This window comes from Malaclemys terrapin, chromosome 19 (genome assembly GCF_027887155.1).
Source record: "Malaclemys terrapin pileata isolate rMalTer1 chromosome 19, rMalTer1.hap1, whole genome shotgun sequence".
NCBI lineage: Eukaryota > Metazoa > Chordata > Testudines > Emydidae > Malaclemys > Malaclemys terrapin.
Window position 1 is genome coordinate 6,137,918 of NC_071523.1, and position 27,372 is coordinate 6,165,289.

Below are 27,372 nucleotides of genomic sequence, written 5' to 3' on the forward strand. Positions count from 1 at the left end.
TGACCTTTTTGGGGTGTTTATTTTTTTAAAACATTTGTTTTGTACAAAAAAAAAAAGGAATTATCCGTACAAAGCTACAGCGAATGCAAGCAAACCAGACCAGCCGAGGAGAATGCAGCGCTTCAGGGCCGCTCTAAGCCAGAGGTACTGGAAAATGGCCTGGCCCAGTTCACCGCACACAGTCAGGGTCACATCTCCATCCATGGCCCCGTTTTTTTTAAACAGGCTATTTAGCGGTTGCTGCACTCAGCGTGGCCATTTAGGAGCCTAAATCTCATTGACTGTCAATGGGATTTAGGTTCCTAAATCATTTACACATAGAAATGCTGAGCCCGGTAACCCTAAATACCTGGCTTGAAGGGCAGGAGGCGAGGGCACCCCCTGTTGGATCAGGTATGGAGCTGCAAGAGTGACAGATGCCTGGCTTGTTGATGCAGAGATGGCCAGTGATTTTTCAGTGGACCACAAAGCTCTCCTGCAGGTGCTACGGGTGAGCTAGCACCCGTCTGAGGAAGCGGAGAGATGAAGGAGCAAGCGCACAGGGAAAGAGTTAAACTCCGCAGCTGAAAAGGGCGGACTTTGGCAAAGCACAGAGGGAGAGGGTACGAGTGGCCTCCATCCACCCACCTGTGCGGCATCTACCTCAAAAGAGTCATTATCTTTCTAGGGAAGGAACGGCCTGGACCAGGTGGGAGCAGGCACCAGCATCGGCCCAGCTCAGCTGGCACTCTAGGGCCTGAGTTTCTGAAGGTTGGCTGCAGTGGGCGGATGTTATTTGCTCTGACCTCTCTAGCCCGTCATCTCCCCAGGGGGATCCCAAGTCCCTGCACCGAGAGAACGGGCGTCTCCCATCTCTGCAGCAGTACCCTGCCAGCTGTCAAAACACGCCCCGGGCTGCCTCCCGTGCAGTGCAGCATACCCGCTGCAGCCCAGCTCAGACATCTTCAGCCGAGCCGCTGTTTCCCTCCCTGCGATCGCCGTGGGGCAGGTAACAAGCGGACGCTTGAGCAGAGGCGAATTGGGGCATACGCCAAGCTGCCGTTCAGCCCGTTGGCGCGTTCACAAGGCGACCGGGGCGTGAGGCAGAGCGGGGGTGGGACGCAGCAGGCAGAGCCCAGCTCCTGAAGCATTGTGGCAAGCTACAGAGTTGAACAAGCCCGGCACAACTTTGGGGCCAGACGGGCCCCCCCAAAATAGACCCTTGGGCCAGCACCCAGCACAAGCTTCAAACTGCACCCTGGTCCAAACGAAGGACTAAAGCAGCAGCCATCAAACCCACTGGGAAGTCGGAGGAGGAGGAAGGAGAGACAAGGGCAATGGTCTAAGAAAGCAGCAAAAAGGGTGGGTGGGAGACCAGAAATTCAGACAACTCCTTTCACTTGTTCTCTACGTATAAATCGAGCCAGCAGCCCGGCTGGGCTGGCCTGCGCCGGCTGAGTCCAATCAGACTGCACTGGCCCAGTCCAGCCCCTGCCGGTGACTCTTCCAATATAATAAAAAGTAATAAAAAAACCCCATAAAAATCCCTATATTATGTGCACAAAATGGACGTCTATGCTGTTTCATGCACCATGTTTCCTTAGCACCATTGATTTCATGAGCACAATGACAATGTTATTCTACCGGGGCAGACGGAACGTCGCTCCGGGGAGAGAACTTTCCCCTGGCTCGGCTTGGCCTGGCCTTGAGACAGCAGAGTCGTGGCCCGTGCGTCTGCTGTGGCATCCGCCGTCCAACCTTAGCAGCCGCCGCAGCTTCTGGCGCAGGAGGTAGCCACGGTCTGGCAGAGGCCACTGGTTGCCAGCACACCGCATTTGGAGAACTTGTCCCGGCACAGGTCAGCTGTGGAGGGGAGGCGAAGAACCATGAAGGAACAGGGCAGAGCTCGGGGGGATGGAGCACGAAGGTTCAGGGTTTTGTCAAAACTGAAAACCAGAACGCCAGAAAGTTTCTACAGCTGAAGATTTGTTTCCCCCCCCCCCCCCCCAACCCACCAGGGGATAAAATAAATCAGTTCCCGAGTAGCTGTGTCCAGGAGTTTAGCATCTTAGGGGCAGAGGGGCCGGCCTGTCCTAGGAGGGCAGAGCAAGGAGTTAGTGGTTGGACCCTCTCACCAGCCCCTCCTCTGTACTGATCGAGGAGCGATTCGCACCCACTGCCCAAGTGTAGGGTCCCCGCTGTGTGTGAGCCAAATCTCTCCCTCCCCCGCTTTTTGGAGAGTGCCATTCAGCCAGCCTCCCGCTGAAATGTCCCCTCCCAGGGTCCTCCAGAGACCAGGCCGCGTCCCGTCTCACGGGCCAATTCACGCCAGCGCGTCACTTCCTTACCTCGGAGCAGCTCCTCGTGGGCGCACACGGTACGGACACAGATCTCCTTGTTAATAACGTACACCCGGCGGAGGCTGAAAGGGAGAACAGAACGCACGGCCTGAGACACCCTGGTGGATGGAGTCGGGGAAGGGCTCTTTGTTCTCTGCCCGTGCTTGGGCCAAAGTGACCTGTATTTTCACTGTCAAATTGGGCCACGTTTTGGGGGGAATGAAATTCCGCAGACAAGGGCTCTTTTTAATCACGTGTGAAGTGGTGTTGCAGTTGAGTCGTCAGCGAAATGGGGGAGAACTCCTCCCCTCTAACACAAGCCACAGGGCCAGGGCTCTGGGGGGCCCATGGGAAGGTGTTGGTGGCTCTCGGTTACTGCGTGGTGTTAGCCTATGTCCATATTAGCTCTGGCTGTCAAGGGAGGCTCAACTCCAGATCTGCCCTATCTCCCCCCCCGCCACACCCCTGTGTTACCATGACTGGGTTGTGTGTGTGGCCACGGGGCGCGTGAATGGGGCCACTCAAGCTGCTAGCTCCGGTTCACTGGCTAGTGAGGACAAGGGTCACAAGCCACTGCCCACGTGTAGTTCAAATTCACTCCGTGCAAAGGGGCAGCCCCAAACTCGGTTCGTCACACCGCGAACTCGGAGCAGCCCAGATGTAGGGTGCCCAGATGGCAAGTGTGAAAAACTGGGGCAGGGGATGGGGGGGAATAGGAGCCTATATAAGAAAAAGACCCAAAAATGGGGACTGTCTCTATAAAATCGGGACAGCTGGTCACCCTACCCAGATGGGACTTCTTGTTTTCCTTTATTAAATGCAAAAACCGGGGCCTGGCCCTCCAACCAGCCCTGCCTGCCGCTTACCTGTAGAAGCAGATCTCGTTCAGGCACTGCTTGCAGGGCTTGTGGACCGAGTAGAGCCTGGTGCAGGGATACTGCTCCTCCCGGCAATCTGCCCAACGAGAGAACATGCCCCGGGGACAGAGCACTAGCCCATTAAACTGGCCGCGGACATCAGCCAAACTCCAGAGCAGCTGCTCTTGCTCTGGCATTGGTGCCAATGGGGGAAGCTGAGAGGTAGGGATGGGTGTTTAACAGGGACCCACAATTTCATTTAAGAGCCCGTGGTCAGCAAGCCGCCCATCTCCCTTAACCCTTCCCTGGAGAGCAGCCTCTCCTGCTTCTTCTGCACTGGCTGCACCGGCAGCATGAGCCCAACGGGAGTTCTGACCAGTCTGGGGCAGCGGAGGGCTGGGGGGAGATCGTCTGTGGGCCAAGTCACCATCTCAATGGCAGTGCCATGCCAGTGCTGACTCGGACCTCCTGGTTCCCCGAGTTAATGAAGTGCCCCACAAGCAGAGTGGAGCAGGAATGTCCTCTCTCTATTGCACCTTTCATCCCGTCGGATCCCAAACGACTGCACCCACGTGCCCAGGAATTGCTGTAAGAAGCAGTGAAATGCAGCCACCTCTGGGGCGGAACAGCAACACTGTTTAAATAGCCCCACAGCTTAGGGCAGAAAGTAAAGAACTTTATCTCCAATGAAAACTGGATTGGGGGGGAGGGACTTCAGGGAAGGAGAATTTAGTTACTGGAGCTGGACAACTGAGTTAACGTCTTTCCTCTTGTGGCGAGTTCTTTAATGAGCACAGAGCCGTGGCCAGAACATCCTCTTTAGCCAACACCTAATAGCACAATAGCGCCCCCTGCAGAACGCCGGGGCATTGGCCCGGCTGTCAGAGGGGACTGCCCCTCAACTGCATGAACGCCGGAGTCTTGCTTAGCTTGCAAACCCTGCTACTGGCACGGCTTTAGGGGGGGATGGGGGGGGGGGGGTGCGCCCGCAGCTAGTATCTCAATGGTGAGAGGGCAGGTGCTGATACAGGGCTGCTCCCATGGGTGGGGCTTCACAGATAAAGCCCCTGCTGCGAAGAATGAACAAGCTAAAAGCCACATCTTGCAAGGGCCTTGAATTGCAGGGGCTGGAGGGTAGTCAGCACTTGGTAGAAGACAGGCGGTTAACAGTTCCTGGAAAGCTGGCCTCCTTAGGCCGGGAGCAGGAGTTCTCCGCCTCCTTTAGTTCGGCCAGCTGGCAAGCGCCAGGAGTAGGTCCAATCTGGAAGATGATCTCGATTTTCCCTTTGGGGAGGGAGGGGGGGCGGAAGCAGGAAAAATGTGATTTCACGACACCGTGCCAGAGTGTTTAGCTTGGAGCAGAGCAGAGCACCCTGGTCTCTGCACGCTTGGCAGGATCGCTAGCGCTGGCCTGCACCGTCCCTCCACCCCCTCCCTGCAATGCCGGGCGGTTAGCCAGCTGCACATGCAGCAGCCCCACATCACGTCACCGGGAGACGGCCGACTTCTAACCCCAACTGCTCTCAGTAACGTGTCCACTCCCAACAGCTCAATGCTCCCAGTGGCGGAGCCAGATGGGTCATTGGTGGCGGGCCGCAGAGCGAGCCTGCCCCACACTCACCCAGCAGCGTGGGCTCCTGTCCTGGGCCCGGCTCCCCATGCCGGGCATTACAAGCTGGCGCATGGGGTTGCAGCGCCATACGGGTGGCATGATGGACAGGCGGCTGCGCCAAATTGGAGCGAGTGGCATTGCGATGTGGCGCATGGGGTCACAGCGCCATGGGACCCCGGGCACCATGTTGCAATGCCTGAGTGAGGAACTGGGTGCAGCCTGGCAGGACAGGAGTGGCCACTGCTGGGTGACTGCAGGGCCCCCAAAAGGCACCCCCATACACCTAGAGGCCACGAGGGGGGGGGCTGTTGCTCCTCACCCTCATTAGCTCTGCCACTGAACGTTCCCCTTATGCGCACAGATCCGATTCCTAACCCAAAGGCAGAGCGGTAACCAGCTAGAACCTGTGGGCAAGAGAAGGAAACTCCATGGGGCTTTGCAGACTCAGCTGGTTTGTGTCTAACTCTGGGGCAGGCACGGCAGATGGCATCGCAGGCAGAGTTTAGGGAGAAGGCGGAGGAGACTAGCCCCCCACTGCTCCCGAAGCTGAGCGCAACGGGGAGAGGGAGGAAGCAGGATTACGGAACAACTAAAGCGAAAGTCAAACAGGTGCCCTGGCGTGAAAGCCAGAGAAATGCTGCTAAATGTAACAAGGTTCGTTCGCAGCCTCCAGGGCTCCACCGGGCACCATGGCTCGGAAATCTATCCACGCGGGGGGAAATCAAGGGGGACTTTGTGCTTTCTCTGGGGTTTGAACATTTCCTCCCCACAGAGGAGGGGCTGTGCCACGCAGGGTCTTTAAGCTACTCTCCGACATCAGTTAAAAAAAACAAGTGTCACCGAGAGCATCCGCTGGAAGGGCCCGATCCTGCAATTCTGGGAGAAGCGCTGCTGGATTCAGCAGGGCTGCTCCCAGAAGGGAGGGCTGCAGGATCTGGTCCAAGGAGAGAACGTTCTGTCTCATCTACTCCCCTGCTTGTAAACGGCAGGTTCTCTCTCAGACTCCCTGCTCAAAGGCAGATTGGCTGATGCGTGGGCAGCCATGTCGGAGGAGCTACGGGTTTCTTACGCTGTGGGCAGACCTCAGACGATATGCTCGCAATTGATCAATGGTGATTTGAAGGATTAGAAGGTACGAGGGTGGCCTCATTAACCCCCTGCTCAATTTAAAACATTTCCTGTAAGCGAAACGTCATCAAAGCTAGAAATCCACCAGGCAGCTCCTGCCAGCTGGAGAGAGCCTACAACCCCGCCTCCCACCTGTGGTGTCTCCTTCACGTTTCACCCCAGGTTGTCCTGCCTGCGTGCTCGGGAGTGGACGGGGGAAAACCAGTGCCCTGGCTCCTCTCTCAGAGCTCGAGTGAGCAGCTTTTTCCACCTCCTTCAAACTTTCCAGCCGTGCCTCCTGCAGGCCCTTCCTCCCGCTTAGAGCTGACTTCAGGCAGCTGCAGCTCCCAGGGGCACCCTACGGTTCAGAGACCAATGGGCTGCGGGTCTTACCAAGAGGTCCAGGTTCTGTGGGTTCGGTCTCGGGAAAATCTGGAGGGGAAAGACAATAGGTGGAGTTGAGAAAACAGCACCAGGCTGGGAATGGGCTGCAAACTGGTACAACTCATGCTCCTGTCTATAAGGTACATAAGGGCCCCCCGTTATTCCAGCCTCTGAGTGCTTCACCATCTCGGATGTATTGATCCTCCCCACGCCCCGCCAGGCAGGGAGGGCCATTATCCCCATTGTGCCGATAGGGAACCGAGGCCCTGAGAAACCAAGTGACCTGCCCAGGGTCACACAGGTAGGCTGTGGCAGAGCACACGGGTCTGCCAAGTCCCAGGCCAGTGCACTAACCACTGGGCCATCCTCCCTCTCTGGGATAGGTGCTACTGCCCAGGAAAGCAACACACACGACACTGTTTATCCTCTGTTCCACATTTAAACAGGGCGGATCGGCTCCTCGGCTAGTGTACGGCAGCAGACATACTGGCTACAATAGGGCTCCACGACGCACCTGAGGTTGGCGCTGGGATGATCTCTTGCTGGGTCTGTTGCTGGGACTGATACTGGAACTGCTCCTCGGGAGTGCGCTGGGTGACATCTGCAATGGAGAACAAGCATGTTCAGCTCAGACTAATCGGGCACCACCCACACCCCACCCCGCCAAACGGGGCCAGAGACCCCAGCACTCTCCCTCCCCAGGAGCCTTGTTTTATTGGTCATTTTCCCCGTTTTGCAGTTTGGATCCTCCTCCGTTGCTTCCTTAATCCCGCAGCGACGTATCAATGCCACATAGTAACTGGGGCAACAGACTGCATCATAAAACCCCGCAGGACTAGACCTTCCCTGCAAGATCAAGGCAAAAGGGAAGCCAGGCTGGGAACGGCAGAATTCATATTCTCTCTGCGGCACGTTAGTTACACTCCAGCCAGTGCTGGCCAGCTGTAGCAAACAGGGCAGCTCCGAAGAGCGGATGAGTGCTCCACAGAGCAAGCGCTTACCTTGATAATCATAGTAATCTTGATTGTCTAAAAAAAACAAAGCACAGAGAAAGGTCTCATTTTAGGAACAGCAAAGACCACCACAGCACGTGGAAGAAGGAAACAAATTGCTCTTGTTCTGCACAAAACCTGTCTCGCCCAGTCATCTCAGTGGTGGCTGCATCTCACCTGGGATACTGACAGATTTCCTAATCCCAAGGGCAATGGAATCCCAGGTGGTTGCATTGTACAGACAATCCACTCTAGGGTTTACCAGTCTGCTCTGAGTTGCTGATTGCCCAAGTCAACAGGAGAGATAAGTGATCAGCATCCTTTAGAGGATGGTCTTATGGTTACAAAACTGGGCTAGGAATGATTAGATCTGGGTTCAAATCTTGTGTCCGTCACAAATGTCTTAAGGGGAGGGATAGCTCGGTGGTTTGAGCATTAGCCTGCTCAACCCAGGGTTGTGAGTTCAATCCTTGAGGGGGCCACTTAGGGAACTGGGGTAAAAATCTGTCTGGGGATTGGTCCTGTTTTGAGCAGGGGGTTGGCCCAGATGACCTTCTGAGGTCCCTTCCAACCCTGATATTCTATGATCTCGGGGGGAAAAAATCAAGGCATAAATTTTCACCCCCTGCAGTATGGGAAGACATGGTTTGAGATAGTAGGTCAAAATTTTCTAAAGCGACTAGTGGAATGATCAAGACACCCAGGAACGGCGCCAGGGTTTTTGCTGCCCTAGCCGGCAGTGCTCCTCCTCTGAGCATTCGGCGGCGGGGGTCCTTCCGCTCCGCTCCGCATCTTTGGGGCACTTCGGCGGCGGCGGGTCCCGGAGCGAGTGAAGGACCCGCCGCCGAAGACCCGGAGCGGAAGGACCCCCTGCCGCCGAATTTCCGCCGAGGGTGGCAAAATGCCGCCCCCCAAATCCTGCTGCCCTAGGTGACTGCCTAGGGTCGCCTAGTGGAAGCGCCGGCCCTGAAGACACCATACAGAGGCCTAGTTTTCAGAGGTCAAGTGTCCAGCACTTTCTGAAAGATGTTTCAAGCTGGGGCTCCCAAAGCACGAGTCACTTTTGAAAATCTTGGCCATTAGTCTCTTCTAGAGACTGATCAAGATTCATGGGCAGTGAATACGCTTCCTGGAAGCAGCCTGGCACAACAGAATACCAGGAACCATCAGAGTTCAGTTGCTACATTGCAATAATAATTTCCCTGACACCTCATGAACTACTCTGAACCGGGGAAGTAGAAACCTGAGTTAGCCAAGCGTCTGTGAAAGGAATACATTAGCTTTGCCAGATGGGAAAAGGCAGATTATTTTACTTGGGAGGACCCTAAATTGTCCAACCTTCTCTGTCAGCTAGGGGTGATCGTGGGCAGCATATCTGTTGTGAGTTTGTTGGGCGATGTGACAGTGAGAAACATTTAATACAGTTTAAAGGCACCAGCATCCTGGAACAAAGACTTGGAGGTGCTTCTGTTTGTCTCTGGGCACCTTGTTACCAGGGAAATAGAGACTAATCCTGCCTGTCCAGTCCCCTGCACTGAGATGACCCAGGGAGGTCCCTTCCAGTCCTACTATCCTATAAATCAGAAGAGTTCAGTGAAGCGCATCAGACGTTACCAGGGACTGGTTTAGGGGGAAGTTTAATGGAGCGACATCGGTGGACTGGGCCTGGACCAGGGGTTGGGAGGAGCTCTCTCCAAGGACCTGAAAGGTGTAATTATGAGGGAGGGAGAGGAAAGGGTTGGCGTGGGACAAACTGGAATGAAATTCAGAAAGGGGACATTCAGACTGAACATCAGGAAAAAATCCTCCCAGGTGGCGAGATCTGTTAGGCGATGAAGCCGTCTCACCAAGACACAGAAAGAGCAGGCGTGTGTGTGGAGGGATGGAGCGGGGGGAGATATATACGTGAAGCCACCAGGACCACTCACCTAACTGAGGGTCATACTGGGAATACTGCAGCTGGTCAAGATAAGGAGGTCCTTCGAGATCGTACTGTCCCTGGGCCAGGAGTGCTGCTGGGAACACAGGAGAGAGAAATCATTGTGGTTTACTGAGTGATCAAAGTATTTGACCCTTTCAGAACTGCCCCCCCCAAGCCGCTCCCACTGCTTGTCCCTTGACTAATGGGCAGTTTCAGCGTAAAAAAGCTGCTCCCACTGCTTGTGGGATGGACACGTAGAAGGGGAGCCAGCATCCCAGGCACAAGCCAACATCCAGGTATCTGTGAGTTCAATCCCCACCTCCCACACCACACCCTCAGCAGCCCTGGGAGAGCCCCAATCCACTGGCATAGCAAAGCTCTTGGAAATCAACAACTGGACTCCACCTCCATGTTCACACAAGGGTGGTCGTGGTCTGAACCAGACACCTTAGGGAGGCACATCTGGTTCACCAGCCCCCAGGGGGGAATGCTGGGCCAATAGCAATGGCTCCTTTGAGGGGGTGAAGGGCTCGGTGCCTGGAAGCCGGCAGGCAGGAGCCTCCCTGCGCTGCTTTGACAACAGGCCCTTCATTACCTCAGTTTCCCTGAGAGTTTCATTGTCAGGGCTCGGCCGCGTGAAGAGAGCTGACCTGACGCTCCGCCCGAGGAGCGCCAGCGTTTGTCTCCACGCCGCATGGCTGGCCACCGATCCTGGCAGCTGGGAAAGTCGGCTCAGTCGCTGTGATTGCCCCTTGTCAGGGTGTGGCCAGGGCCGCCTGCAGAGTGGGAATTCTCGGGAGAGGACTCTGGGTTGACCCAGGCAGGGCCGGATTAACCTTTTGTGGGCCCGGCGCCAAACATATGTGTGGGCCCCCATGGGAGCACCGGAGCATGGCACGGGGGGGGGTTGGTCCCCAGAGCAAGGGGCCGGCCAGGGGCATGGCATGGCAGGGGCTGCCCTCTCTGCCCAGCCCAATGCGAGGGCACTAGTTAAAAACTGGCAGTTGTCAGATGAACAATGGTCCGTGGCCCTGTTCTGCCAGCATGCCCCATGCTGCGCCACACATCGTCTCCCCCCCCCCGATTCCCTATGGCCAGAGCCCCCCCAGACGCACTGTGTCCAGCGCCCCCCTTCCCATAGCCCCACCACAACTGCCCAGCACACCCCCAATTCCCCATTCCCTAGTGCCCCAACACCCCCCCCCCCAATTCCCTATGGCCAGAGCCCCCCTGGACACACTGTGTCCAGCGCCCCCCTGCCCATAGCCCCACCACAACTGCCCAGAACCCCCCCAATCCCCCATTCCCTAGTGCCCCAACACTGCCCCCCCAATTCCCTATGGCCAGAGCCCCCCTGGACGCACTGTGCCCAGCGCCCCCGCAGACCCTGCCACAAATGCACAGTGCCCTGCACACCACCACCCCTGCCCAGCGCCCCGCTGCCCACAGCCCCACAACTGCCCAGCACCCCACCACAGAAACCCCACTCCCTAGTGCCCCAACACACAAAGATCTTCTCTGCCCCCTCACAGCCCAGCACCCCCGCCCAGGCCCTCCAGAGACCCCTCTCTGCACGCCCTGCCTCCTGGCCACACTCACTGGCTCTGCTGGAAGGCGACTGTTTGCCGGGCGCAGCCAGGGCCGGTCCCAGGGCCGGGAATCGCTCCGGCCCCTCAGGAGGGGGCGCGATCAGCCAGGCCAGGGCCTGCCCCAGCCGGGCTCCCTCAGGACCCACTTGCCTGGAGGGGCCCAGCCAATCCCCCAACACTATCCGCCCCCCCCAGGCTGAGACTAGCCAGGCTTCTGCACCAGTCCCAGACGGCTCAGCTCCGGGGAGACAGGTGGGGCCGCGCAGGTGGTGGGAAGCAGAGACTGGCTGGAGCTGGAGGGGCACTGGGGTCCGGCCAGGGGCAGAGAGAAGCTGGAGGGTGAGGGCAGGAGGTGGAGAGGAGCAAATGGTGGGTGGCGGAGGGGGGGAGCCAGTGGGCTGGCGGGGTCACGGGGCACAGAGCCTGGGCCCGGCTCCATGGTGCCACTGCCCGTACCGTACAAACAGGAGGGCCAGCCCGAGCCAGGCGGCCAGGCTGATACATTTACCTGTCCCATGACAGCGCTACTGAAGCAGCCTGAACTCGCATAGCGGCGCCCCCAAAGGCTGCACAGCGCAGTGACGTGAGCTACACGGGCCAGTACTCTCCGTCTCCACGATTTAGAGGGGATCAGCTGCACGGACTGTGGACTGCCCACCCCCCACTCCCAGGACACTCACCGCCCCCTGGCTAGGGACTCGTGGGGGGCCTGGGAGAGTGTGCTTGAATCCGGGTCCTGCCTGAAACATCCTCCTGCTCACTGCAAGTGGGAACTTTACGAGGCCTCAAATTAGCCAAGAGCGCAAGCGTTGAGAACCAGCTGTGAGCCACCACCTCGCGGATGATGCGTCCAGCCGTGTACGCAAGCACTAGGATTAGGGTCGCCAGTTTTGGGTGGGTTCCTGGAGATTTCATCACATGACATAATCTTTAATTAAGGATGAATCTTTAATTCCTAGAGACTCCAGGCCAACCCTGGAGCGTTGGTAACCCTAACTAGGGTGCGTGCTACACAGAGACTGTGCAAACGAGGGCCACAAACTCCTGCAGGGACCTCTGAGAGCACGAAAAGTGCTAGGTCCCGAAATCAGCAAGCGTGGGGCAGGCCTGCAAAGCGAGGGAGCTGCTCCGGAGCCTGGTCCCTCACCCTTCCTACACCCACAGTGCCTGGAGCTGGCTAGCAGCTTGGTAAATCTGTCTCGTCAAGCACAAGTCCAGGGAGTGTATTAGAAACGGGCGTCCCCGCCGAGGTGCACAGACAATCACCTCATTCTTTGTCCGGACCGACAGCCCAATGGATTGACGTGTGGCTGGATCCAAGTTAAAAGCACCCTGGGGTCCAATCTGGGCTGAGCTACCAACAATGCCGGACGCAGAGCAAAGAGGACATTTAAGGTCCTCTCCTCTGGATCTGCAGAGCACGTGTCGCACCCACAGCCCCCCGAGTGCCGATGGGGTACCCACGTCCAGATGGCAACATACCCCCGAACCTAGTGTGCTTATGGGATGCGTGCACGCTAGCCTCTTCAGCCATTTGCATTCACATGCAGCTAGGAAAGCAGATGCACTGGAAGTCGAGGGCTTGGCAAATGAAGCAGGAAATTGAGACAAGTCTCACGGTGGGGTTGGAAAATGCACCTCCCCTCATGAAGTCTGGAAATTCCCACAGGGTCTCTCCTCCCTGTCACACACACTTCAAAACACAGGCTGAACGTCCAGTGGAAAGCGCTGCCCCTTCCCCATCTGCACCACTGAAAAAATACACCCAGCCATGGGCAGCACACGAACACCCCCTTTGGGGAGGCTAGTCCCTCAGGCCTACCCCTTCTGCCTGAGGCCTCGCCCACGCGGCTGGAGGAGCCCTCACCAAACCTCCTCAACCCCCAGGCCGCCTTCCAGCCCCTGAGCGCCAGCCCGACCCCCGAAGCAACCGGCTAGTCGAGCCCCAGCTCCAGGCTGCCAGCCCAAGCTGAGCCCCTGCCGGCTTCAGGGGGGAAAGAGGGGCGCCAGGCCCCAGCGCTCAGGGCTGGGTTAGGGGAGGCTTAGCCTCCCCCGGCCTATGAAACCCGCTGCCCATGCACTCAGCCTTCCCAGGTGCTCACCTGGCAACCATCCTTGTGAACCCAAACACTACGCTGCTCGCCACAGCTGCCACTGATCATCTGAGGCCCAGCTCTGCCCGTGGCAGCGAGAGCCCAAGTGTAGACAGGCCTCCGGGGCCACGGGTATTTTATAGACCTGCCAGGTTCAGATGACAGGATGGCGAAAATGCCCGAGTGCCATCTACACTAGTGCTCCTGCTGGCAGGGGGCGATGCCCCAACAAGATTTCCCTGATAAAGCACACACTAGAGCTGGTCAAAACAATTTTGTCAAAAGATTCCTAGGCAATGTACGGTTCTGATGAAACGTTCACTGAGATGTCGCAGGTCCGGGCTGGAATTTCTGGTCTAAACCAGAGAGAGAAAGATCCAAGCTAGCCAGTGGCGTGGTAGGGCACTCGCCTGGGATATGACTCCCTCATCCCAGTGTGTGGGTGATGGAGAAGTGTGAAAGCCCTCGGTTTCTTCCCGACGTGGAATGGGAACATTTTTTAAATCTCAAAAATGTTCATGGGATGGTAAATCCGTTTCCTCTCCAGCTCCCATGTACACACAGCCTTAAAGCGACACCGAGTTAAAAAGCACGTTCTTTCACAAACTCTACGTGAGGTTACTCCGAACATTTAGTGCATATTTCTCACTGTTCACGTTACTTCGCTTCTTTCAGTTTCACTCAAGGATCAGCTAAGCTGGCTGGTTTCACTTGCTGGATCTCATGTAATAGCACGAGGCTGCAAATGCTGCTAGGGAACGGAGACATGCATTCTAACCTCACAGAGCCACTGGCGTCCTCCTGCCCTGCTCCGGGGACAGACATCCTACAGCCTTGTTAATTGCCCACATACACCACCGATCAAGAGTGACGCCATCTCCCTGGCACCCCTCTATTCCCCCCACGCCAAGAGGGACAAGTACATAAAAGGTCATTAATGATGCAATAATCTGCTGTTACATTGGACCTAGTGTCCCCAGATCTCAAAGCACCAGCCAGCCCCCCAGCACCGCCGGAGAGTAGGGAAGGGCTGCCGTCACATTTCACAGGTGGGGAAACTGAGGCCCAGAGAGTCTAAGTGACGAACAGGGAATCTGTGACAGAGCAGGGAATTGAACCCAGGCCCATTTAGGCCAATCCACTGTTGTAGCCTCTAGGCTGTCCTGTCCTCGGTTCCTTTTTTTTCTAATCCTGAAGCCCCGTGGATGGAGACTGCCTAGCCCCTTCCTCTGGACCCTCCCCCTGCTCTTGGCTTTCTGCCACATTGCCCCCAAAGGGTTCAAACTCCCTCTCCCCTTCGAATCGCTTCCGAACACTCCTCCCCCTCCACGCCCCTCTTCCGGGAGGCCGAGCAGTGACTGCCAAGCCCGGGAGAGGCATCTGAGTCCGGGCTTCAGGAGATGAAAACTCTGCCGCACTCGGAGAGCTGGTTGGTCAGCGCATCGTACACCTGAACGGTGTCATTCGTCTGCTTAGATCAGAGGCTCTGTGGGGGAGGGACTGTGCCTCCCCCCAGGTTTGGTCCATCACTGACCAAGTGGGTGGATTTCTAACAGTGACTACCAGGTCACTTTTCCCCAAGGTACACGCATGCCATGCTGGCCTGCCCATGCCAGCGGGCTCGGGGCTGGGATGCCTTGCACTCACCTGGCAGACACAGCAGGATGAGACAGACGGCTCTCATGGTCACGGGGGGCAGCGGGGAGGAGCGAAGCAGCGCAGGAGGTAGTTGGAGGAGCTTTGGGAAGTCTGGAAAAGAAGACGGGAGAAGGGATTAGCAGGAGGCTTTGGACGTCGTCCCAACCATGTCACGACAGGGACAATCCCTAGGTGCCGTCTGGGGGTACTGCCGAGATGCCAAAGGGGCATTCTACAGCCTCCGCTTGCTGATGCTTCCCCACACGTCTCCCAGGCCAATGGGGCTGGAATTACTGGGGTCGCTGGCTGGCCAAGTAGGACCCGTTAACGGCTCCTGCACACCTAGCTCTAAGCTCTCCCACATAGAACCACTGAGAATTAACACCTGCCATTTCTGTGCCATCTTCCAGCCACGGGCCTCAAAGCCACTGGACAAAACATTAATGAGGCCTGAACTTCCCCCACTTTGAGGATCATCCTCCCATCACAGAGACACCGAGGCTTGGAGAATTTAAGCGACTTAACTAAGGCCCCACAGTACGTCAGTGGCAGAGTAGAGAGTGGAACGCATGTGTCCTGACTCCCGCATCCCTTAACCACAAGACCATCCCTCCCTCCCCATCAGGAATCCATCAGCAGCCCCTCCGTGTGCGTCCCTGCCAAGACCAGCTTATTTTTTAAAGGTGTCTTCCGGGCTGTCCTATAATGGGCCCAAGCCCCCACCCAAGCCCACTGATGCTGGTGGGTCGCCGGAACCTGCAGCATTCCTTCCCTTCCTGATGGAAGCAGAGCATGTCCTTCGTGCACATGGCAGAAAGCCTCATCGGAAAGCACTTCGCCAAGTTCTAACAAGAGATCTAGCACCCATAGGATTGCACTGACTACAGTTCTACCAGGAGCGTCCCCAGTGCCTGTTGCTAGATGTCTAGGGCGCCGGGCTGGGAGCCAAAAGAGACAGGTTCTGTTTCCAGCTCTGATGCTGACGTGCTGCATGACCTCGGACAACCCCCATGCCTCAGTTTCCCCGTCAGTAAAGTGAGGCTAATGTTCCTTTGTAAAGCATTAGAGATCAGACGACAGGGGCTCCATAAGAGCTAACACAATATTTCACCATTTCTTTTTTAGACGGCGTGTAGGGAAACATGATGCATTTCGTTGCTCTGAGACAACACTGCAGACAGCATCTATCACTGACCAGCCAATGCACCTTAATTTGGATTTCTATTGCCCCATTTGCTCCTGCGCACTAGGTCCGTATCCCACTCAGTTTGGGGGCCCTGAGCAAACTGCCCTTCAACCAGGACAGGGGTTTTGGGGGTCAAAGCAGGGCAGGCCCATGAAACCCAGGACTAAGGTTGCCAACTGTCTAATCACACAAACCCAAACATCCTTGCCACCCACCTTCTCCGAGGCCTTGCCCCACTCCCTCCATTCCCCCCTCCCTCCGTCGCTTGCTCTCCCCCACCCTCACTCACTTTCACCAGGCTGGGGCAGGAGTGTGGGCTCTGGGCTGGGGCCGAGGGGTTTGCAGTGTGGAAGGGGGCTCCAGGCTGAGCCTGGGGTTGGGGTGCAGAAAGGGGTGTGGGGTGCAAGTTCTGGGAGGGAGTTTGGGTGCAGGAGGGGGCTCCAGGCTGGGGTGCAGGAGGGGGTGAGGGCTCCGGGTGACACTTACCTCAGGTGGCTCCCAGGAAGCGGCCAACATGTCCCTCCAGCTCCTAGTGGCGGGGCGACCATGGGGATGTGCGCGCTGTCCCCGCTTGCAGGCACCGCCTCTGTAGCTCCTGGCCAATGGGAGCTGCGGAGCTGGCACTTGGGGTGGGGGCAGCACACGGAGTCCCCATGGCCGCCCCTACAACTAGGAGCTGGAGGGACATGCTGGCCGCTTCTGGGAGCTGCGTGGAGCCAGGGGCAGGGAGCCTGCCTTAGCCCCGCTGGACTTTTAACCACCTAAAAATCTCCCAGTTTGGCTTCAGCAGCCTCTGGGAGATAGGGCTGGATTCCGGGAGACTCCCGGTGAAACCGGGAGGGTTGGCAACCCTACCCAGGCCTGTTGGGAGGGACTGTTCTTGACTTGCAAAAAACCCCAAACCCACCCATCCACCATCCCCATCCTGGGTCCTATGCACATTTCTGCCACTGCCCCACTCTGCAAGACCCATAGTAACCCAGTTCCAAGCTCACATCCGACACTGCGCTCAGCCCTGGCCTGCAATACTCTGGTTTCTCCTACACAGGGCCTGAGGAACAGAGGCTGCCAGGCCGAGGGAACAGTGCAATGCCGTACCCAAAGCGTGCCAAGAAGCGATGCTGCCAAACTCCCTGCACAAGTGACCGGGGCTGGATTTGAACCCGAGTTCTCCAGCAAGAAACAGGCAATGCCATCAGCCACTCTCCTTGGCGCGCTCAGCGGCCCGTGCTCACTGGTAACCCCAGTGCAGAATGCCGGCTGCTCCCAATTAAAATCCACACAGGCAGCCTCTTTCCACTGGGGTGATGGAAATTTCTGGAGGGCAAGCCCCGCCCGGCTAAGTGAGAACACATACTGGGCTCCTTTTCCAAAGGTCACTTGCCATAAGCACATTCTCTCCTTGTTCTTACTGTATCCCCACAGGGTAACAGCTGGCTGACGCTGAGCCAAGTGGCCTGCGGATCTTAACATCTCCCCAAGCATGTCCTGCTGGTGGGAGGGGAGCGAGAGCACCCTTCTTCCCCAAACAAGATGTCTGTCTGAGTCACAGCTCTGCGGGGGAAGCAAGCTAATACATCTCCTGGCAATAGCCCATCATGGAGGCTGGATTGGAGAGAGGAGGATCTGGGATGTCTATATCACAAAGCCACCACCGTGGGGACAGGCACTTACTTCTCCATCTCCTACCAGCAGCTTCAGCAGCAAGGTGAAGGACCACTGGAGACTGAATTCTCCCCTGACCCCTAGGGAGGGTCCCTCTGGGGATGGATGGAGGCACGCTGCTGGAGCAGGGACCTGGAGAAAGCCTGTACTGCCGCCAACGTGTGATCTCTACCCTGTGGCTAAACAGAGGCCTTCAGTCCTGTCAATCCAGCACCGTTCACTTCCTGCTACTCCTAAGAGGCCCCAGCTGAGATCAGAGTCCCATTGTGCTCAGGGCGGCACATACACCCAGCAAGAGCGAATCCTTGCTCCAGTGAACTTTCCATCCAAGCCAGAAAAGGTAGGAGAATTACGATCCCCACTGTAGAGACGAGGCGCTGAAGCACAGAGAGATGAGGTGACTTACCCAAGGTCGCACAGGGAGGAACTGGACCCAGATCTCCAGAGTCCCAGTCCAGTGCATTAACCACAAAACCACCCTTCCTTCCCCCTAAGTTCACATGAAACGGAAAGTCTTTCAATGACTCAGTAAAGAAATGGCTTTCAATCCAAGCCAACGCAGGCAACCTCGCTCCATCTTCCTCCTCCGCGTCCCCGGGAGAGGCATGGCGACCTGATCTTGGAGCGGAACAAACTCATCTGCAAGGATCTCATCTCAGCCACTCGGGTTCAGAAAAACGTCGTACAAGTGGCAAGAATGTGATTTCTCTTGATCTACACCAGTCCAGACAACATCAATCCCCCTCCCATCACGTGGGGAAAACAGGACCAGGGTTGTCCATGCTTAGCAATGAATGCTTAGCCTGACTTTACTCAGCTGTTTGTTTTTTCGCTGTTTTTAACACCAGGATCATCTGAAGCCAGGAGACGTCCAAAGGGGAAGCAGCTGGAGGCATCACGGATGGTGCCCTACGTGGAGGGCAGTCAGAGAAGTGACTCCAGGTAGCATCAGCCTCAAAGGAAGACAGAACGAAGCAGTACCCCTAGGTGCATCTTGGGTCACCTCCAAAGATGGTCTCTGACTCAATCCAAAACCTCACGCGATGGTCAGCACTGACACACAACTGTGCTGAATAGCTGCCCTGGCTTCCCAACGTTCATCTTAACGCCCTGTTCTCCTCGCTCAACACACAGGGAATTGCTTAAACATGGTAACTATCTCATCCCAATCCTCACACGTTCATTAGCAGAGCTTGACTAACCCCACGCTTCAGCGTTCTCTTCCCCGCCCACTGAAACGCAGCCACCTCTGGGGTGGAACGTCATGGCTGTGCGATAGAGTGCAGCAGCACGAGGCCTGGTGGAAACTGTTTATTTGATGGAAAATGGGGGCATAGAATAAAGAAGCTTTTTCGTGGAAAGTGTCTGCTTCCCACTGCAAATCTCAACTTTTAGTCGAAAAACCGAATACCTGAAAAAATTTGATTCAGGAATGCTGCTGTGGTGCCTTCTGGGAGCTGCTGTTCAGGTGGCTCATGGTCCCAGTCACATCTGCTATGATACACCACGATGTCTCAACAAGAAGGGCCACAGTGGTGTATCATGGGAGATGTAGTCTGACCAGGGAGCTAGCCCATAGAATAAAATGGAGGCATGAGACCACCGAACTAAAATTCCCATGAAGCAGTGGAAAAGGAGTGCTTGCTATGGGGTCATTCCCCAATGCCCAAGGGGAAATCCTGATATAAGAGAAATAACTTAGTTGGAGGGGGAGGGATAGCTCAGTGGTTTGAGCTTTGGCCTGCTAATCCCAAGGTTGAGAGTTCAATCCTTGAGGGGGCCACTTAGGGATCTGGGGCAAAATCAGTACTTGGTCCTGCTAGTGAAGGCAGGGGGCTGGACTCAATGACCTTTCAAGGTCCCTTCCAGTTCTAGGAGATGGGACATCTCCATTTCACTTTTAACAGAAATTTTTTTTGGAAAAATTTCCTGAAGGGTCCCCAGTACTGCAGCATGTTAAACTACCTACCAGTATTACAATGTGTGTACAGAACGCTCTAGCAATGAAGCGAACGTTTCCCACCAGGGCTTTGGAGCTGTGCTCCGGCTCCACTCCGGCTCCAGGCAAAAACCTGCAGCTCCACTGCTCCGCGCTCCAGCTCCAGGCTCCGCTCCAAAGCCCTGTTTCCCACAACTAACAAGCTCTCCAGTAAAATCTGGGAAGCCAGGACCAACTATGGATGTTCTGTATCCCTTGCAGAACAAACAAATACACCAAAACAACTTCAGATTTGGGCACAAAACCAAAGACGTAGCCTGGTTTTTGCCCATGGAGAACTGAAAGCCAAGGTGTTAGGATACGTCTGCACAGCAAAAAACCATGCGGCGGTGAGTCTTCGAGCCTCTGTCTACAGACTTGGGTTCACAGCCATGTAGACATTTCGGCTTGGGCTCTGAAACCTCTCCCCCTTTCCAGGCTTCAGAGCCCGAGCCCCAGCTGGAGCCAGACCGTCTACATGGCTATTTTTAGAATTGGAGTGCGAGCCCACCGATCCCAAGTCTGTAGACCTGGGCTCTGAAACTTGAAGCTGCTAAGTTTCGTTTTGCTGTGTAGACGTGCCCTTAGTTACTAAGTGAGTGAATCCCAGGTTGGAGAAATCAGTCTTGGACATGAGATTCTATAAAGAAAGGACAGCTGGCATAATTCCTACCGATTCATTAAATACACCGTAGCTTAAGTGGCTTTCATTTTGGAGTCCAGATTAATTTAATGACGTGAATTGGGCGTTTATTTATTTATTTATTTATTTATTATTTTTTAAGGAAAAAGTGGCCTGGGTTGTATTCCTGGGTCCTTGGCGAGTCACTTCTCTGCCCTGTGCCTCAGTTTTCCCATTTGTTAAAAAGGGACGATTCTTTCATTCTTTTGTAAAGTGCTTTGAGACCTCCAGATGAAGCGTGCTAGATAATGACTAGGTATTATTAATGGGTGGCCCCCTCGCAATTTCTTGGTTTTAGGCGGATCTGCAAATACTCCTTTGAAAAAGGTTATAAAGAAACAAACAGAAATAGTGCTGGGGAATCTTCCACTGCTACAAGCAGCAGGGACCTCGCGGCGATGGGTCACCTGACAAAGCAACTCCAGCAGCGTCGCGCCCCCTGGCGTCCTGCTGGGGCAGCGGGTTCATGCAGACGGCAGGACGCTGCCTCTTGCTTGCTGGAGAACTCGCACCTCAGTACGGATCAGAGCAGACGCTGCTTACGTTTAAGTGTTGTGCGCAGTGATGTTGTAGCCCACGTCGGTCCCAGGATATTAGAGAGACACGGTGGGGGGAGGGCACATCTTTTATTGGACCAACTTCTGTTGGTGAAAGACAAGCTTTTGCACTACACAGAGCTTTTCCTCGGACACAAATACACAGGTTGTACAGCTGCCAGCCAAAAGACTTGCTGGTGCAACTTGTAAAGGGAGGGTGGTAACGTGCCAACAAAAAACACGTCTTTTTTCTCCCTTCCCGTATATTTTGCCCATGTGTTTACCGGCTTCTCTTGCAAAGATTCAGTTGTGACGGCTTATCCACCGCTTGGACTGCTGCCGGCGTCTCGTTAGTGCCAGTGCAAGGTGAAACACTGCTTTCCTCCTCCAAGGGATAGCTCAGTGGTTTGAGCATTGGCCTGCTAAACCCAAGGGTGTGAGTTCAATCCTTGCGGGGGCCATTTGGGGATTTAGCAGGGGATTGGCCCTGCTTTGAGCAGGGGGTTGGAGTAGGTGACCTTCCGAGGTCCCTTCCAACCCTGATATTCTATGATTCTATTCTAAGTCATCCCTGTTATCAGTGGATGAAGCTTATTTCCCAAAACTCCTTCGTAACAAGCACCTCTGCACAATCTTTACTAAACACTTTTTTTTTAAAAAAAAGGGGGATTCCCCCTTAACTCCCCACCTTGAAAAAAAAGGCCCGGCTCCCCCACGCACTTACCCACACGCTTAATTTAACCCATGGGAGTAGCCACTGTATGAGTCAAGTGCGGTGTGGGTGTTTGCAGAATGGGAGCTGCAGGAACTGCAAATCACACGGGGAGGGACGGGGGGAAGGATCTGTTTTAAAAGACACTTTTCCAGACTGATGTGAACTGAAAAATACACTGGCATAGACGGCTGCTTTGGTGTGTGTCCCTTTAAGAAATAGCAGAGGTACGGGGTGGCGGGTGTGTGTAGAGTTCGATCACACAGCCAAACCCTGCAATTGGCACAGACTGTGGTCAAAAGCCTCCTATTTAAGGGGCCAGCGTACAGGTTGACAGTCCCACTTCTAATGCGTCCAGCCGCTCTTTCCGAGCGTCCTTTGATTTCTCCATGCATGAATAGAGACTTGCTCTCCTGAGCGACGGGGAGAATTTCTTCTCTTTCTCCCCCCTCTGACCATACCGGTTTTCCTTGGAATGCTCCCCACCCCCCACTTTACCCACCCCCAAGATCCTTCACTGGAAAGGAAATACTTGCTGGATGCTCTGGGCACAGTGTCCTTAAACAGGCCTGGACGTAACACGCTTGGTTCTTTAGAAAAGTTCCCTGGTATTTCCTCCCCTTTGAAGAAATGCTGCGGAACTCTGCTTGCGTGCGCAGAGCATCAAAGGAGGCCATTTCTACCCATGCTGATGCTCTTCTCCCCCTCATCCCCCGCCCCTCCCAAGCCTCCAATGAATTAATCCAGGGCCAAACGCCCCCTTGATGCAATCAGCTTGAAAAGGAATGAGGTCAATGATCCAGAAAAGCACTTTTCAACAAGCAAACTAGGTTCCTCTTTGGGTGCCGGGAGACCCAGTCTGAGCAAAGGAGTGGCTGGGAGTGGGGCCTTTGCCCCAAGGCAGGAGGGTCTGGGCACTGGGTTTTTCGGTATTTGCACGTGCTTGGCTTTCAGTGGTTTGCAGAGACGTGAGCTCATTTGGGAAGGATTCCTTGGAAGGCTCTGTGTGTCCCTTCCTAGGAGCAGTCACGCCAGGCTCCCATCAGAGCACAAGCAATGCCGCGATAGCTCGAAGCGAGATTCGAAAATTGCATTTAAGAGACAAACAACTGATGGTTAATTGTAGGCAACTGTGGAAAGGCGGAAGGTGCTGCAGAAGCTTCCATATCAGCTCTGCCAATGCCCCTCAGTCCCCACACACAGCGCCTCCTGCTGGTCCACTCTTGCCTCTTTCCCCCTCCAGTTTGCCCATGTACCTCCATCCTGTCCTGCAACCTCCCACTTCCCCCGGCATTCCAGTCCTGCCCTCCACCACCCACAGCGTTGCCAATACACCTCAATCCAGATATCCAGCACCTCCTGCTATTCTAACCCTAGGCTCTCCCACCGCTTTGTCTCCACACCTGCAGCCCGTGGCTGGCAGTGAAATACACAACATTACCGAGAGCTTATTGCAAGATTTCTCCCTCTCTGGGGTGAAACAGACAAAGTTCGACTGCTCCCCATATGGTCCTTGTGTCAAGGGGTATTTTGCATCTTGTGCATCACTGGCGAATGAATAGCAAGGACTACAAAATCCTCCAACATCTAGTCCCCGGGGTTTTTGCAAACCCTCTTTTGTCTTGTTCTGGAAGCCCTGGGTACTTTCCATGCCCCATTCACATTTTAAATTCACGATTTCCCTAGCTCAGTGATTCTCAACCCGCGGCCCAGTCAGCACAGAGCTGCGGCCCACGTGACATCCTCAGGGCTATGCAGGTAGTAGTGGATGCGGCCCACAGTGGGTTGAGAACCACTGGCCTAGCTCCAGGACCGGCAGCCTGTGCTGTTGGCTAGGGACAAGCCCATTATCCTAAAGCTCAACTGGCACGTCTGGGGGACTTGCCTGTGGTCTGTAGGCTCTGTTCTCACCCCTCCCAATTACACTGTCCCTCCTCCCTTTCTTGTCTCAGTCTCGTCTCTGAGCGGCCTATGAAGCCAATAAATCCAAGTCAAAACTTCCAAGCCCATCATGTTCCAGTGCCTTTGAAACCAGGCCAAATGAGCTTGCCCGTCCCTAATAAAACACTTAACTCTTTTCCTGCCTCTTGTGTCTGAAGGGCTCCAATCACTTTACAGACACACACTCTTACAAAGGCCCCTGTGAAATAGGAAAGGATAATGGTCCCCATTATACAGATGGGGAAACTGAGGCACAGTCCGGGGAAAGAGTTGCCCAAGATCATGCAGAGAGTAGAGTGAATGAGGCTCATTTGCCTCTTAATGTGGGGTTCACACAGAAGGTTCAGCTAGCCCAGCAGACAGCACACACCGATGAGAGCACACACCGTTCCAGCCAGTGGTGGACCAGCTCCAATGTTTTAGTGCTAGTCTTTGAAGCCCTCAGTTGGCCAATCCTTGCTCCTTCAGGCCTTATCTATACTAGGAAAGATTCCTGCCCATGTTCCAGCCATGGCAGAGCTGCACTGGTGCTGGCCATGGAAGGACGCCTGCGTAGGTTTTTACCACCACGTCACAAAAGCCGCCGTGCTGTCGCTGGAGCACGGGTCCTGCAGCATCTCGGAGCTTTGCTTTTGTCTCCCGTTGACGTCTACAATCAACGAGGACGCTGTGACTTGAAGAGCCCAGAGTCAACGTGCTGGGGCCGAGCCTTCCGCACCCAGGATGCGACACGTCTCTGCACATGCACGTGGACTCCACAGCTGGCAGCCCAGAGAACAGGCACATGGGCGGCATCACAGGAAAGGGCAACCGCCTTGGGTTAGGGGGGTGGAAACGTCCACAGGAGGGGGGACCCGCTGGAGCTGGTCACTGTTTCAAAAACCTCCTTCCCCCACAGGCTGCATCTGGAGCTAGAGGAGTCTGGTTCCAAGTCAGTTCCCACCCCGCCGGGGCTATAAAGGAGAGGGGAACAGATTCAGAGTCCACATGGGAAAGGAAAAGGCCAATCCCATCTTTTCTAGCAAGTGAGGTGAGGAAGAGGAAGACAACCCTGTTGTCAGCTCACGTGCTGGGTACGTTGGAATTCAGCTGCCGGAACTGGGGGTGCTGAGAAGGAAAACGGGGCTGCCTCCCTGCCCAGCTCCCCACCACTGCCAGATAGACCCAGCGCCCCTTCCTTTGGCGTCCCAAGAGTCACCGCATCTCCTGGAGCCCCATCCTTTAGCCCGACCTGCCACGACGAGAGAAACAGGTGGACTCATCCTCGCTTTTGACCACGGCTCAAGCCTGGCACGTGTATCTCCTCTATCCCAGAACCCAACCGCTCGTACGGGTGGATCCAAGGGGGTGCATCTAACTCCCACCCCTGACTTCTGCCTCCCTGGTTGCATTGTCCTGAGCCGCGCAGTGCTTCTATTCCACCCTACTGGACTCGGAGTTCTCACAAGGCGACGGGAGAACTGGGCCCATTCACACAGGCCTGGAAGGGCCCCCCTGACTGATTGAATCCCGGCCCCAGTTATTGCTACTTGCCAGACTTAGAAAGTCACGTTATTCTATTTTTTTCTTTACGTTACAGGGTTGAAATACGTTAATTGGTTGGGTTGTTAGCGTGTGCGAGTGTGGTGGGCATAGGGTATGGGGAGAATGGCAACCCCACACACCAAGTCCTCTATCCACACAGCCAGGAGCGAGAGGGAAGTACAGGCTCCATGGCCCATTCAGGCCTTAGCCTCTCGGCCAAGACTGCTGGCAAAGGGATCAATCAGTCTCAGGTGGGGAGGCTGCGTGCGCGATGGAGACTGCGGACGGGGGCAGAGCTCACGTCTTTCATCTGAACATTCGTATCCCTAAACAGCGGGTGGCAACGCCCGGTCAGTTCAGCTTTTTCTAATCAATTCTTTGAGATGCGCTTACACCTCAAAAGCCAGCATTTATCTCAATGCGCTTCCCCATGCAGCGAGCGCGGATCAACTCTGTTAGTTCTGTTTTCATCCCTGCCAACCAAGATTGGCGTCGAACTGGAATGGAGTCAAAATTCAGAGCTAACCTGCCTAGGAGAGGCAGCATGGGCAAGGGCATTCCATTCCCAGCTCTGCCACTGATCTGCTGTGTGACCCCGGGCAAGTCACTTGACCCCCCTGTGCCTGTTTCCTCTCCCACCCTTTGTCTTGTCTGTTTCTACTCTAAGCTCTTCAGGGCTAGGACTGTTTCTTATCAGGGGTCTGTCCACCACCTGGCACAATGGGGCCGTAATCTGATAGGTACTGCTGTCCAAAAATAAACAATATTGCTCCATGGAGTTGGTCCCTGGGCTGCACGATCTGTTTACTGATACAAAGGGCCATTACAAAGGATGGCCCTTTGCGCCTTTAGACTGGTCACGGTGGCCACCGCTGGTTAGTTAACGTCACAGCTTTTCCTCTTATCTCCACAAGCTGCTGGGACCGGTCTCCACTTGGCAAGTTACTGAAATCACTCTTAGTCCGGAAAACGTCCAAGTGTAGACGAGCTCTGACTCTCCACAAAGCTGCATTCGAGCCACCAGCTCCCTCTGCCCCCGCCCCGAGTCCCCAATTCATCCTTTCAGCTGACAGCCCCTTCCCCCCCTTGGGAAGCTCACCCAGGGGCATGGTGCTACATTCACTTTGGGCACACCCGCTGCTGCCCACGAAGAGCGAGTGGTAGAAGGGTCCCAAGAGATGGGCACTAGCCATATGCATCCCAGTGCCTCATTCGGAGCAGATCAATGGAATATCATCAGTCAACAGGCACCAAGAAATACACCCCCTCCTCCCCCCAGGCTCCAACTCACCTAGCAGAAGAACCCCATTAAATCTACCCCCGCACCCAGGCACAGTGGTTTTGCTATGAAAGATGTGGCTGTTGCATGCACTGGGAAAGTCTGCTCAAGTTTATGGAGGAACTTTCCTTTCTGCTCTGTGCAGGGGTCTAGCGCTCCAAGAAACCAGATGTTTTTGTAATGCACATCTGGGAACAATCAATCTCGGAGAAAGAACAACACAGTCGCCCTCTTTCATTCAGTTAAACCCCACCTTCCAAAAGGCTTCCCCCCTCCCCCAACTTTTTACACAGCAATCCAGCTGCCAGAGGGAGAGAACAAAGAGAATGAGAGAGGTTTCAGGGTTTTTTTGGCCACTGACCAAAGGTAAAACGCACTGAAGTGGGCTTAATTCCCCCCACCCCGCAGACACTTTTTGGGGGTTGGGGGGAGACATTAACAATCTTTTGTACAGTTAGTTTCCAGGGCGAAAAAAAAAAGTTTGAGCTTCCTTCAAAAGTTAGGATATTTTTAGATTTATTTCTTGGCTAAATATCTGTAATTCTACAATTGTCTAGTTCTAGATTTAAAAAATGCCCCCCTCTAAACCCCCCCACCTCTTTTTTCCAACCAAACTTTGGCCGCTTAGAACAATTGCTTTTTGCTTAATGCCCAGAGAACAGCTTTCCAAACTGAGCTTCACCTTAGGGTGGAGAAACACAAACACATTTGGCAAGAAGAAAAAATGCAATTAAGGGGATTTTCCCCCCTTTTCCTCTATTCAACCGAGAAATTCTGCATTTCCTCACTTTGAGCTAACGATACCCTACAATCATCCCTCCAAGGAGAACCCAAAGATGTTCCTCTCCAGCTGGGAAGTGTTCAGCTCCCCAAATCAAAGGAAACCTATAAGAATTGCTCTGCATGTCCCAAGGGGTCCTCTCGCCGCGTCTCATTTCTTACCAGTTTGGGATGGATGTGCCGGTTTGGTCCTTTCCAAATGCCTTGATCTCTTCTGTCTGGTCTAAAACCTCCAAAATGGGACAAATAGCTCCTACCTCCAACATGCTGGCACCACTGGGTCCTAATGCTACACCCAGCGCGTTCTCAGTCCTGCTGCCTTTAAAGGGAAAATAGAAATGGAAGTTACTGCCCGTCACTGACTTGCAGGGTTATTTTTTTAAACTCCTCAAACCCTAGTGGCTGTGAGATCAAGGAAAGAAGAGGGGGGCTGGATGTTTTGTTTGTCCAGGGCCAAGCACGATGGGGTCCTGATCCAGGATTGGGGGCTCTCAGGCACTTCTGCAATGCAGATAATAGCAATACTGACCACAGACGCTCAAGAGATTGGGAATGGGATGCAGAGCACGCCCACCTTG

At 54.9% G+C, this 27,372-nt stretch overlaps 1 protein-coding gene across 2 annotated transcripts; it reads right to left on the reverse strand.

The window, feature by feature from the left end:
- On the reverse strand, nt 1-27,089 carry MFAP2 (microfibril associated protein 2). Of its 2 annotated transcripts, none has more exons than XM_054009170.1 (9): nt 26,957-27,089; nt 14,521-14,622; nt 9,199-9,285; nt 7,280-7,306; nt 6,793-6,879; nt 6,288-6,326; nt 3,185-3,272; nt 2,328-2,401; nt 1-1,842 (listed from the first exon to the last, which is right to left on the reverse strand). In XM_054009170.1, the coding sequence occupies exons 2-9, from the start codon at nt 14,555-14,557 to the stop codon at nt 1,739-1,741; spliced, it is 543 nt and encodes a 180-aa protein (XP_053865145.1). In that variant the 5' UTR covers nt 14,558-14,622; nt 26,957-27,089; the 3' UTR covers nt 1-1,738. The 2 variants fall into 2 exon arrangements, with proteins under 2 accessions (XP_053865145.1, XP_053865146.1); XM_054009171.1 differs by having other exon boundaries at nt 9,199-9,282; nt 26,957-27,087.
- Nucleotides 27,090-27,372: the final 283 nt, after the last annotated feature.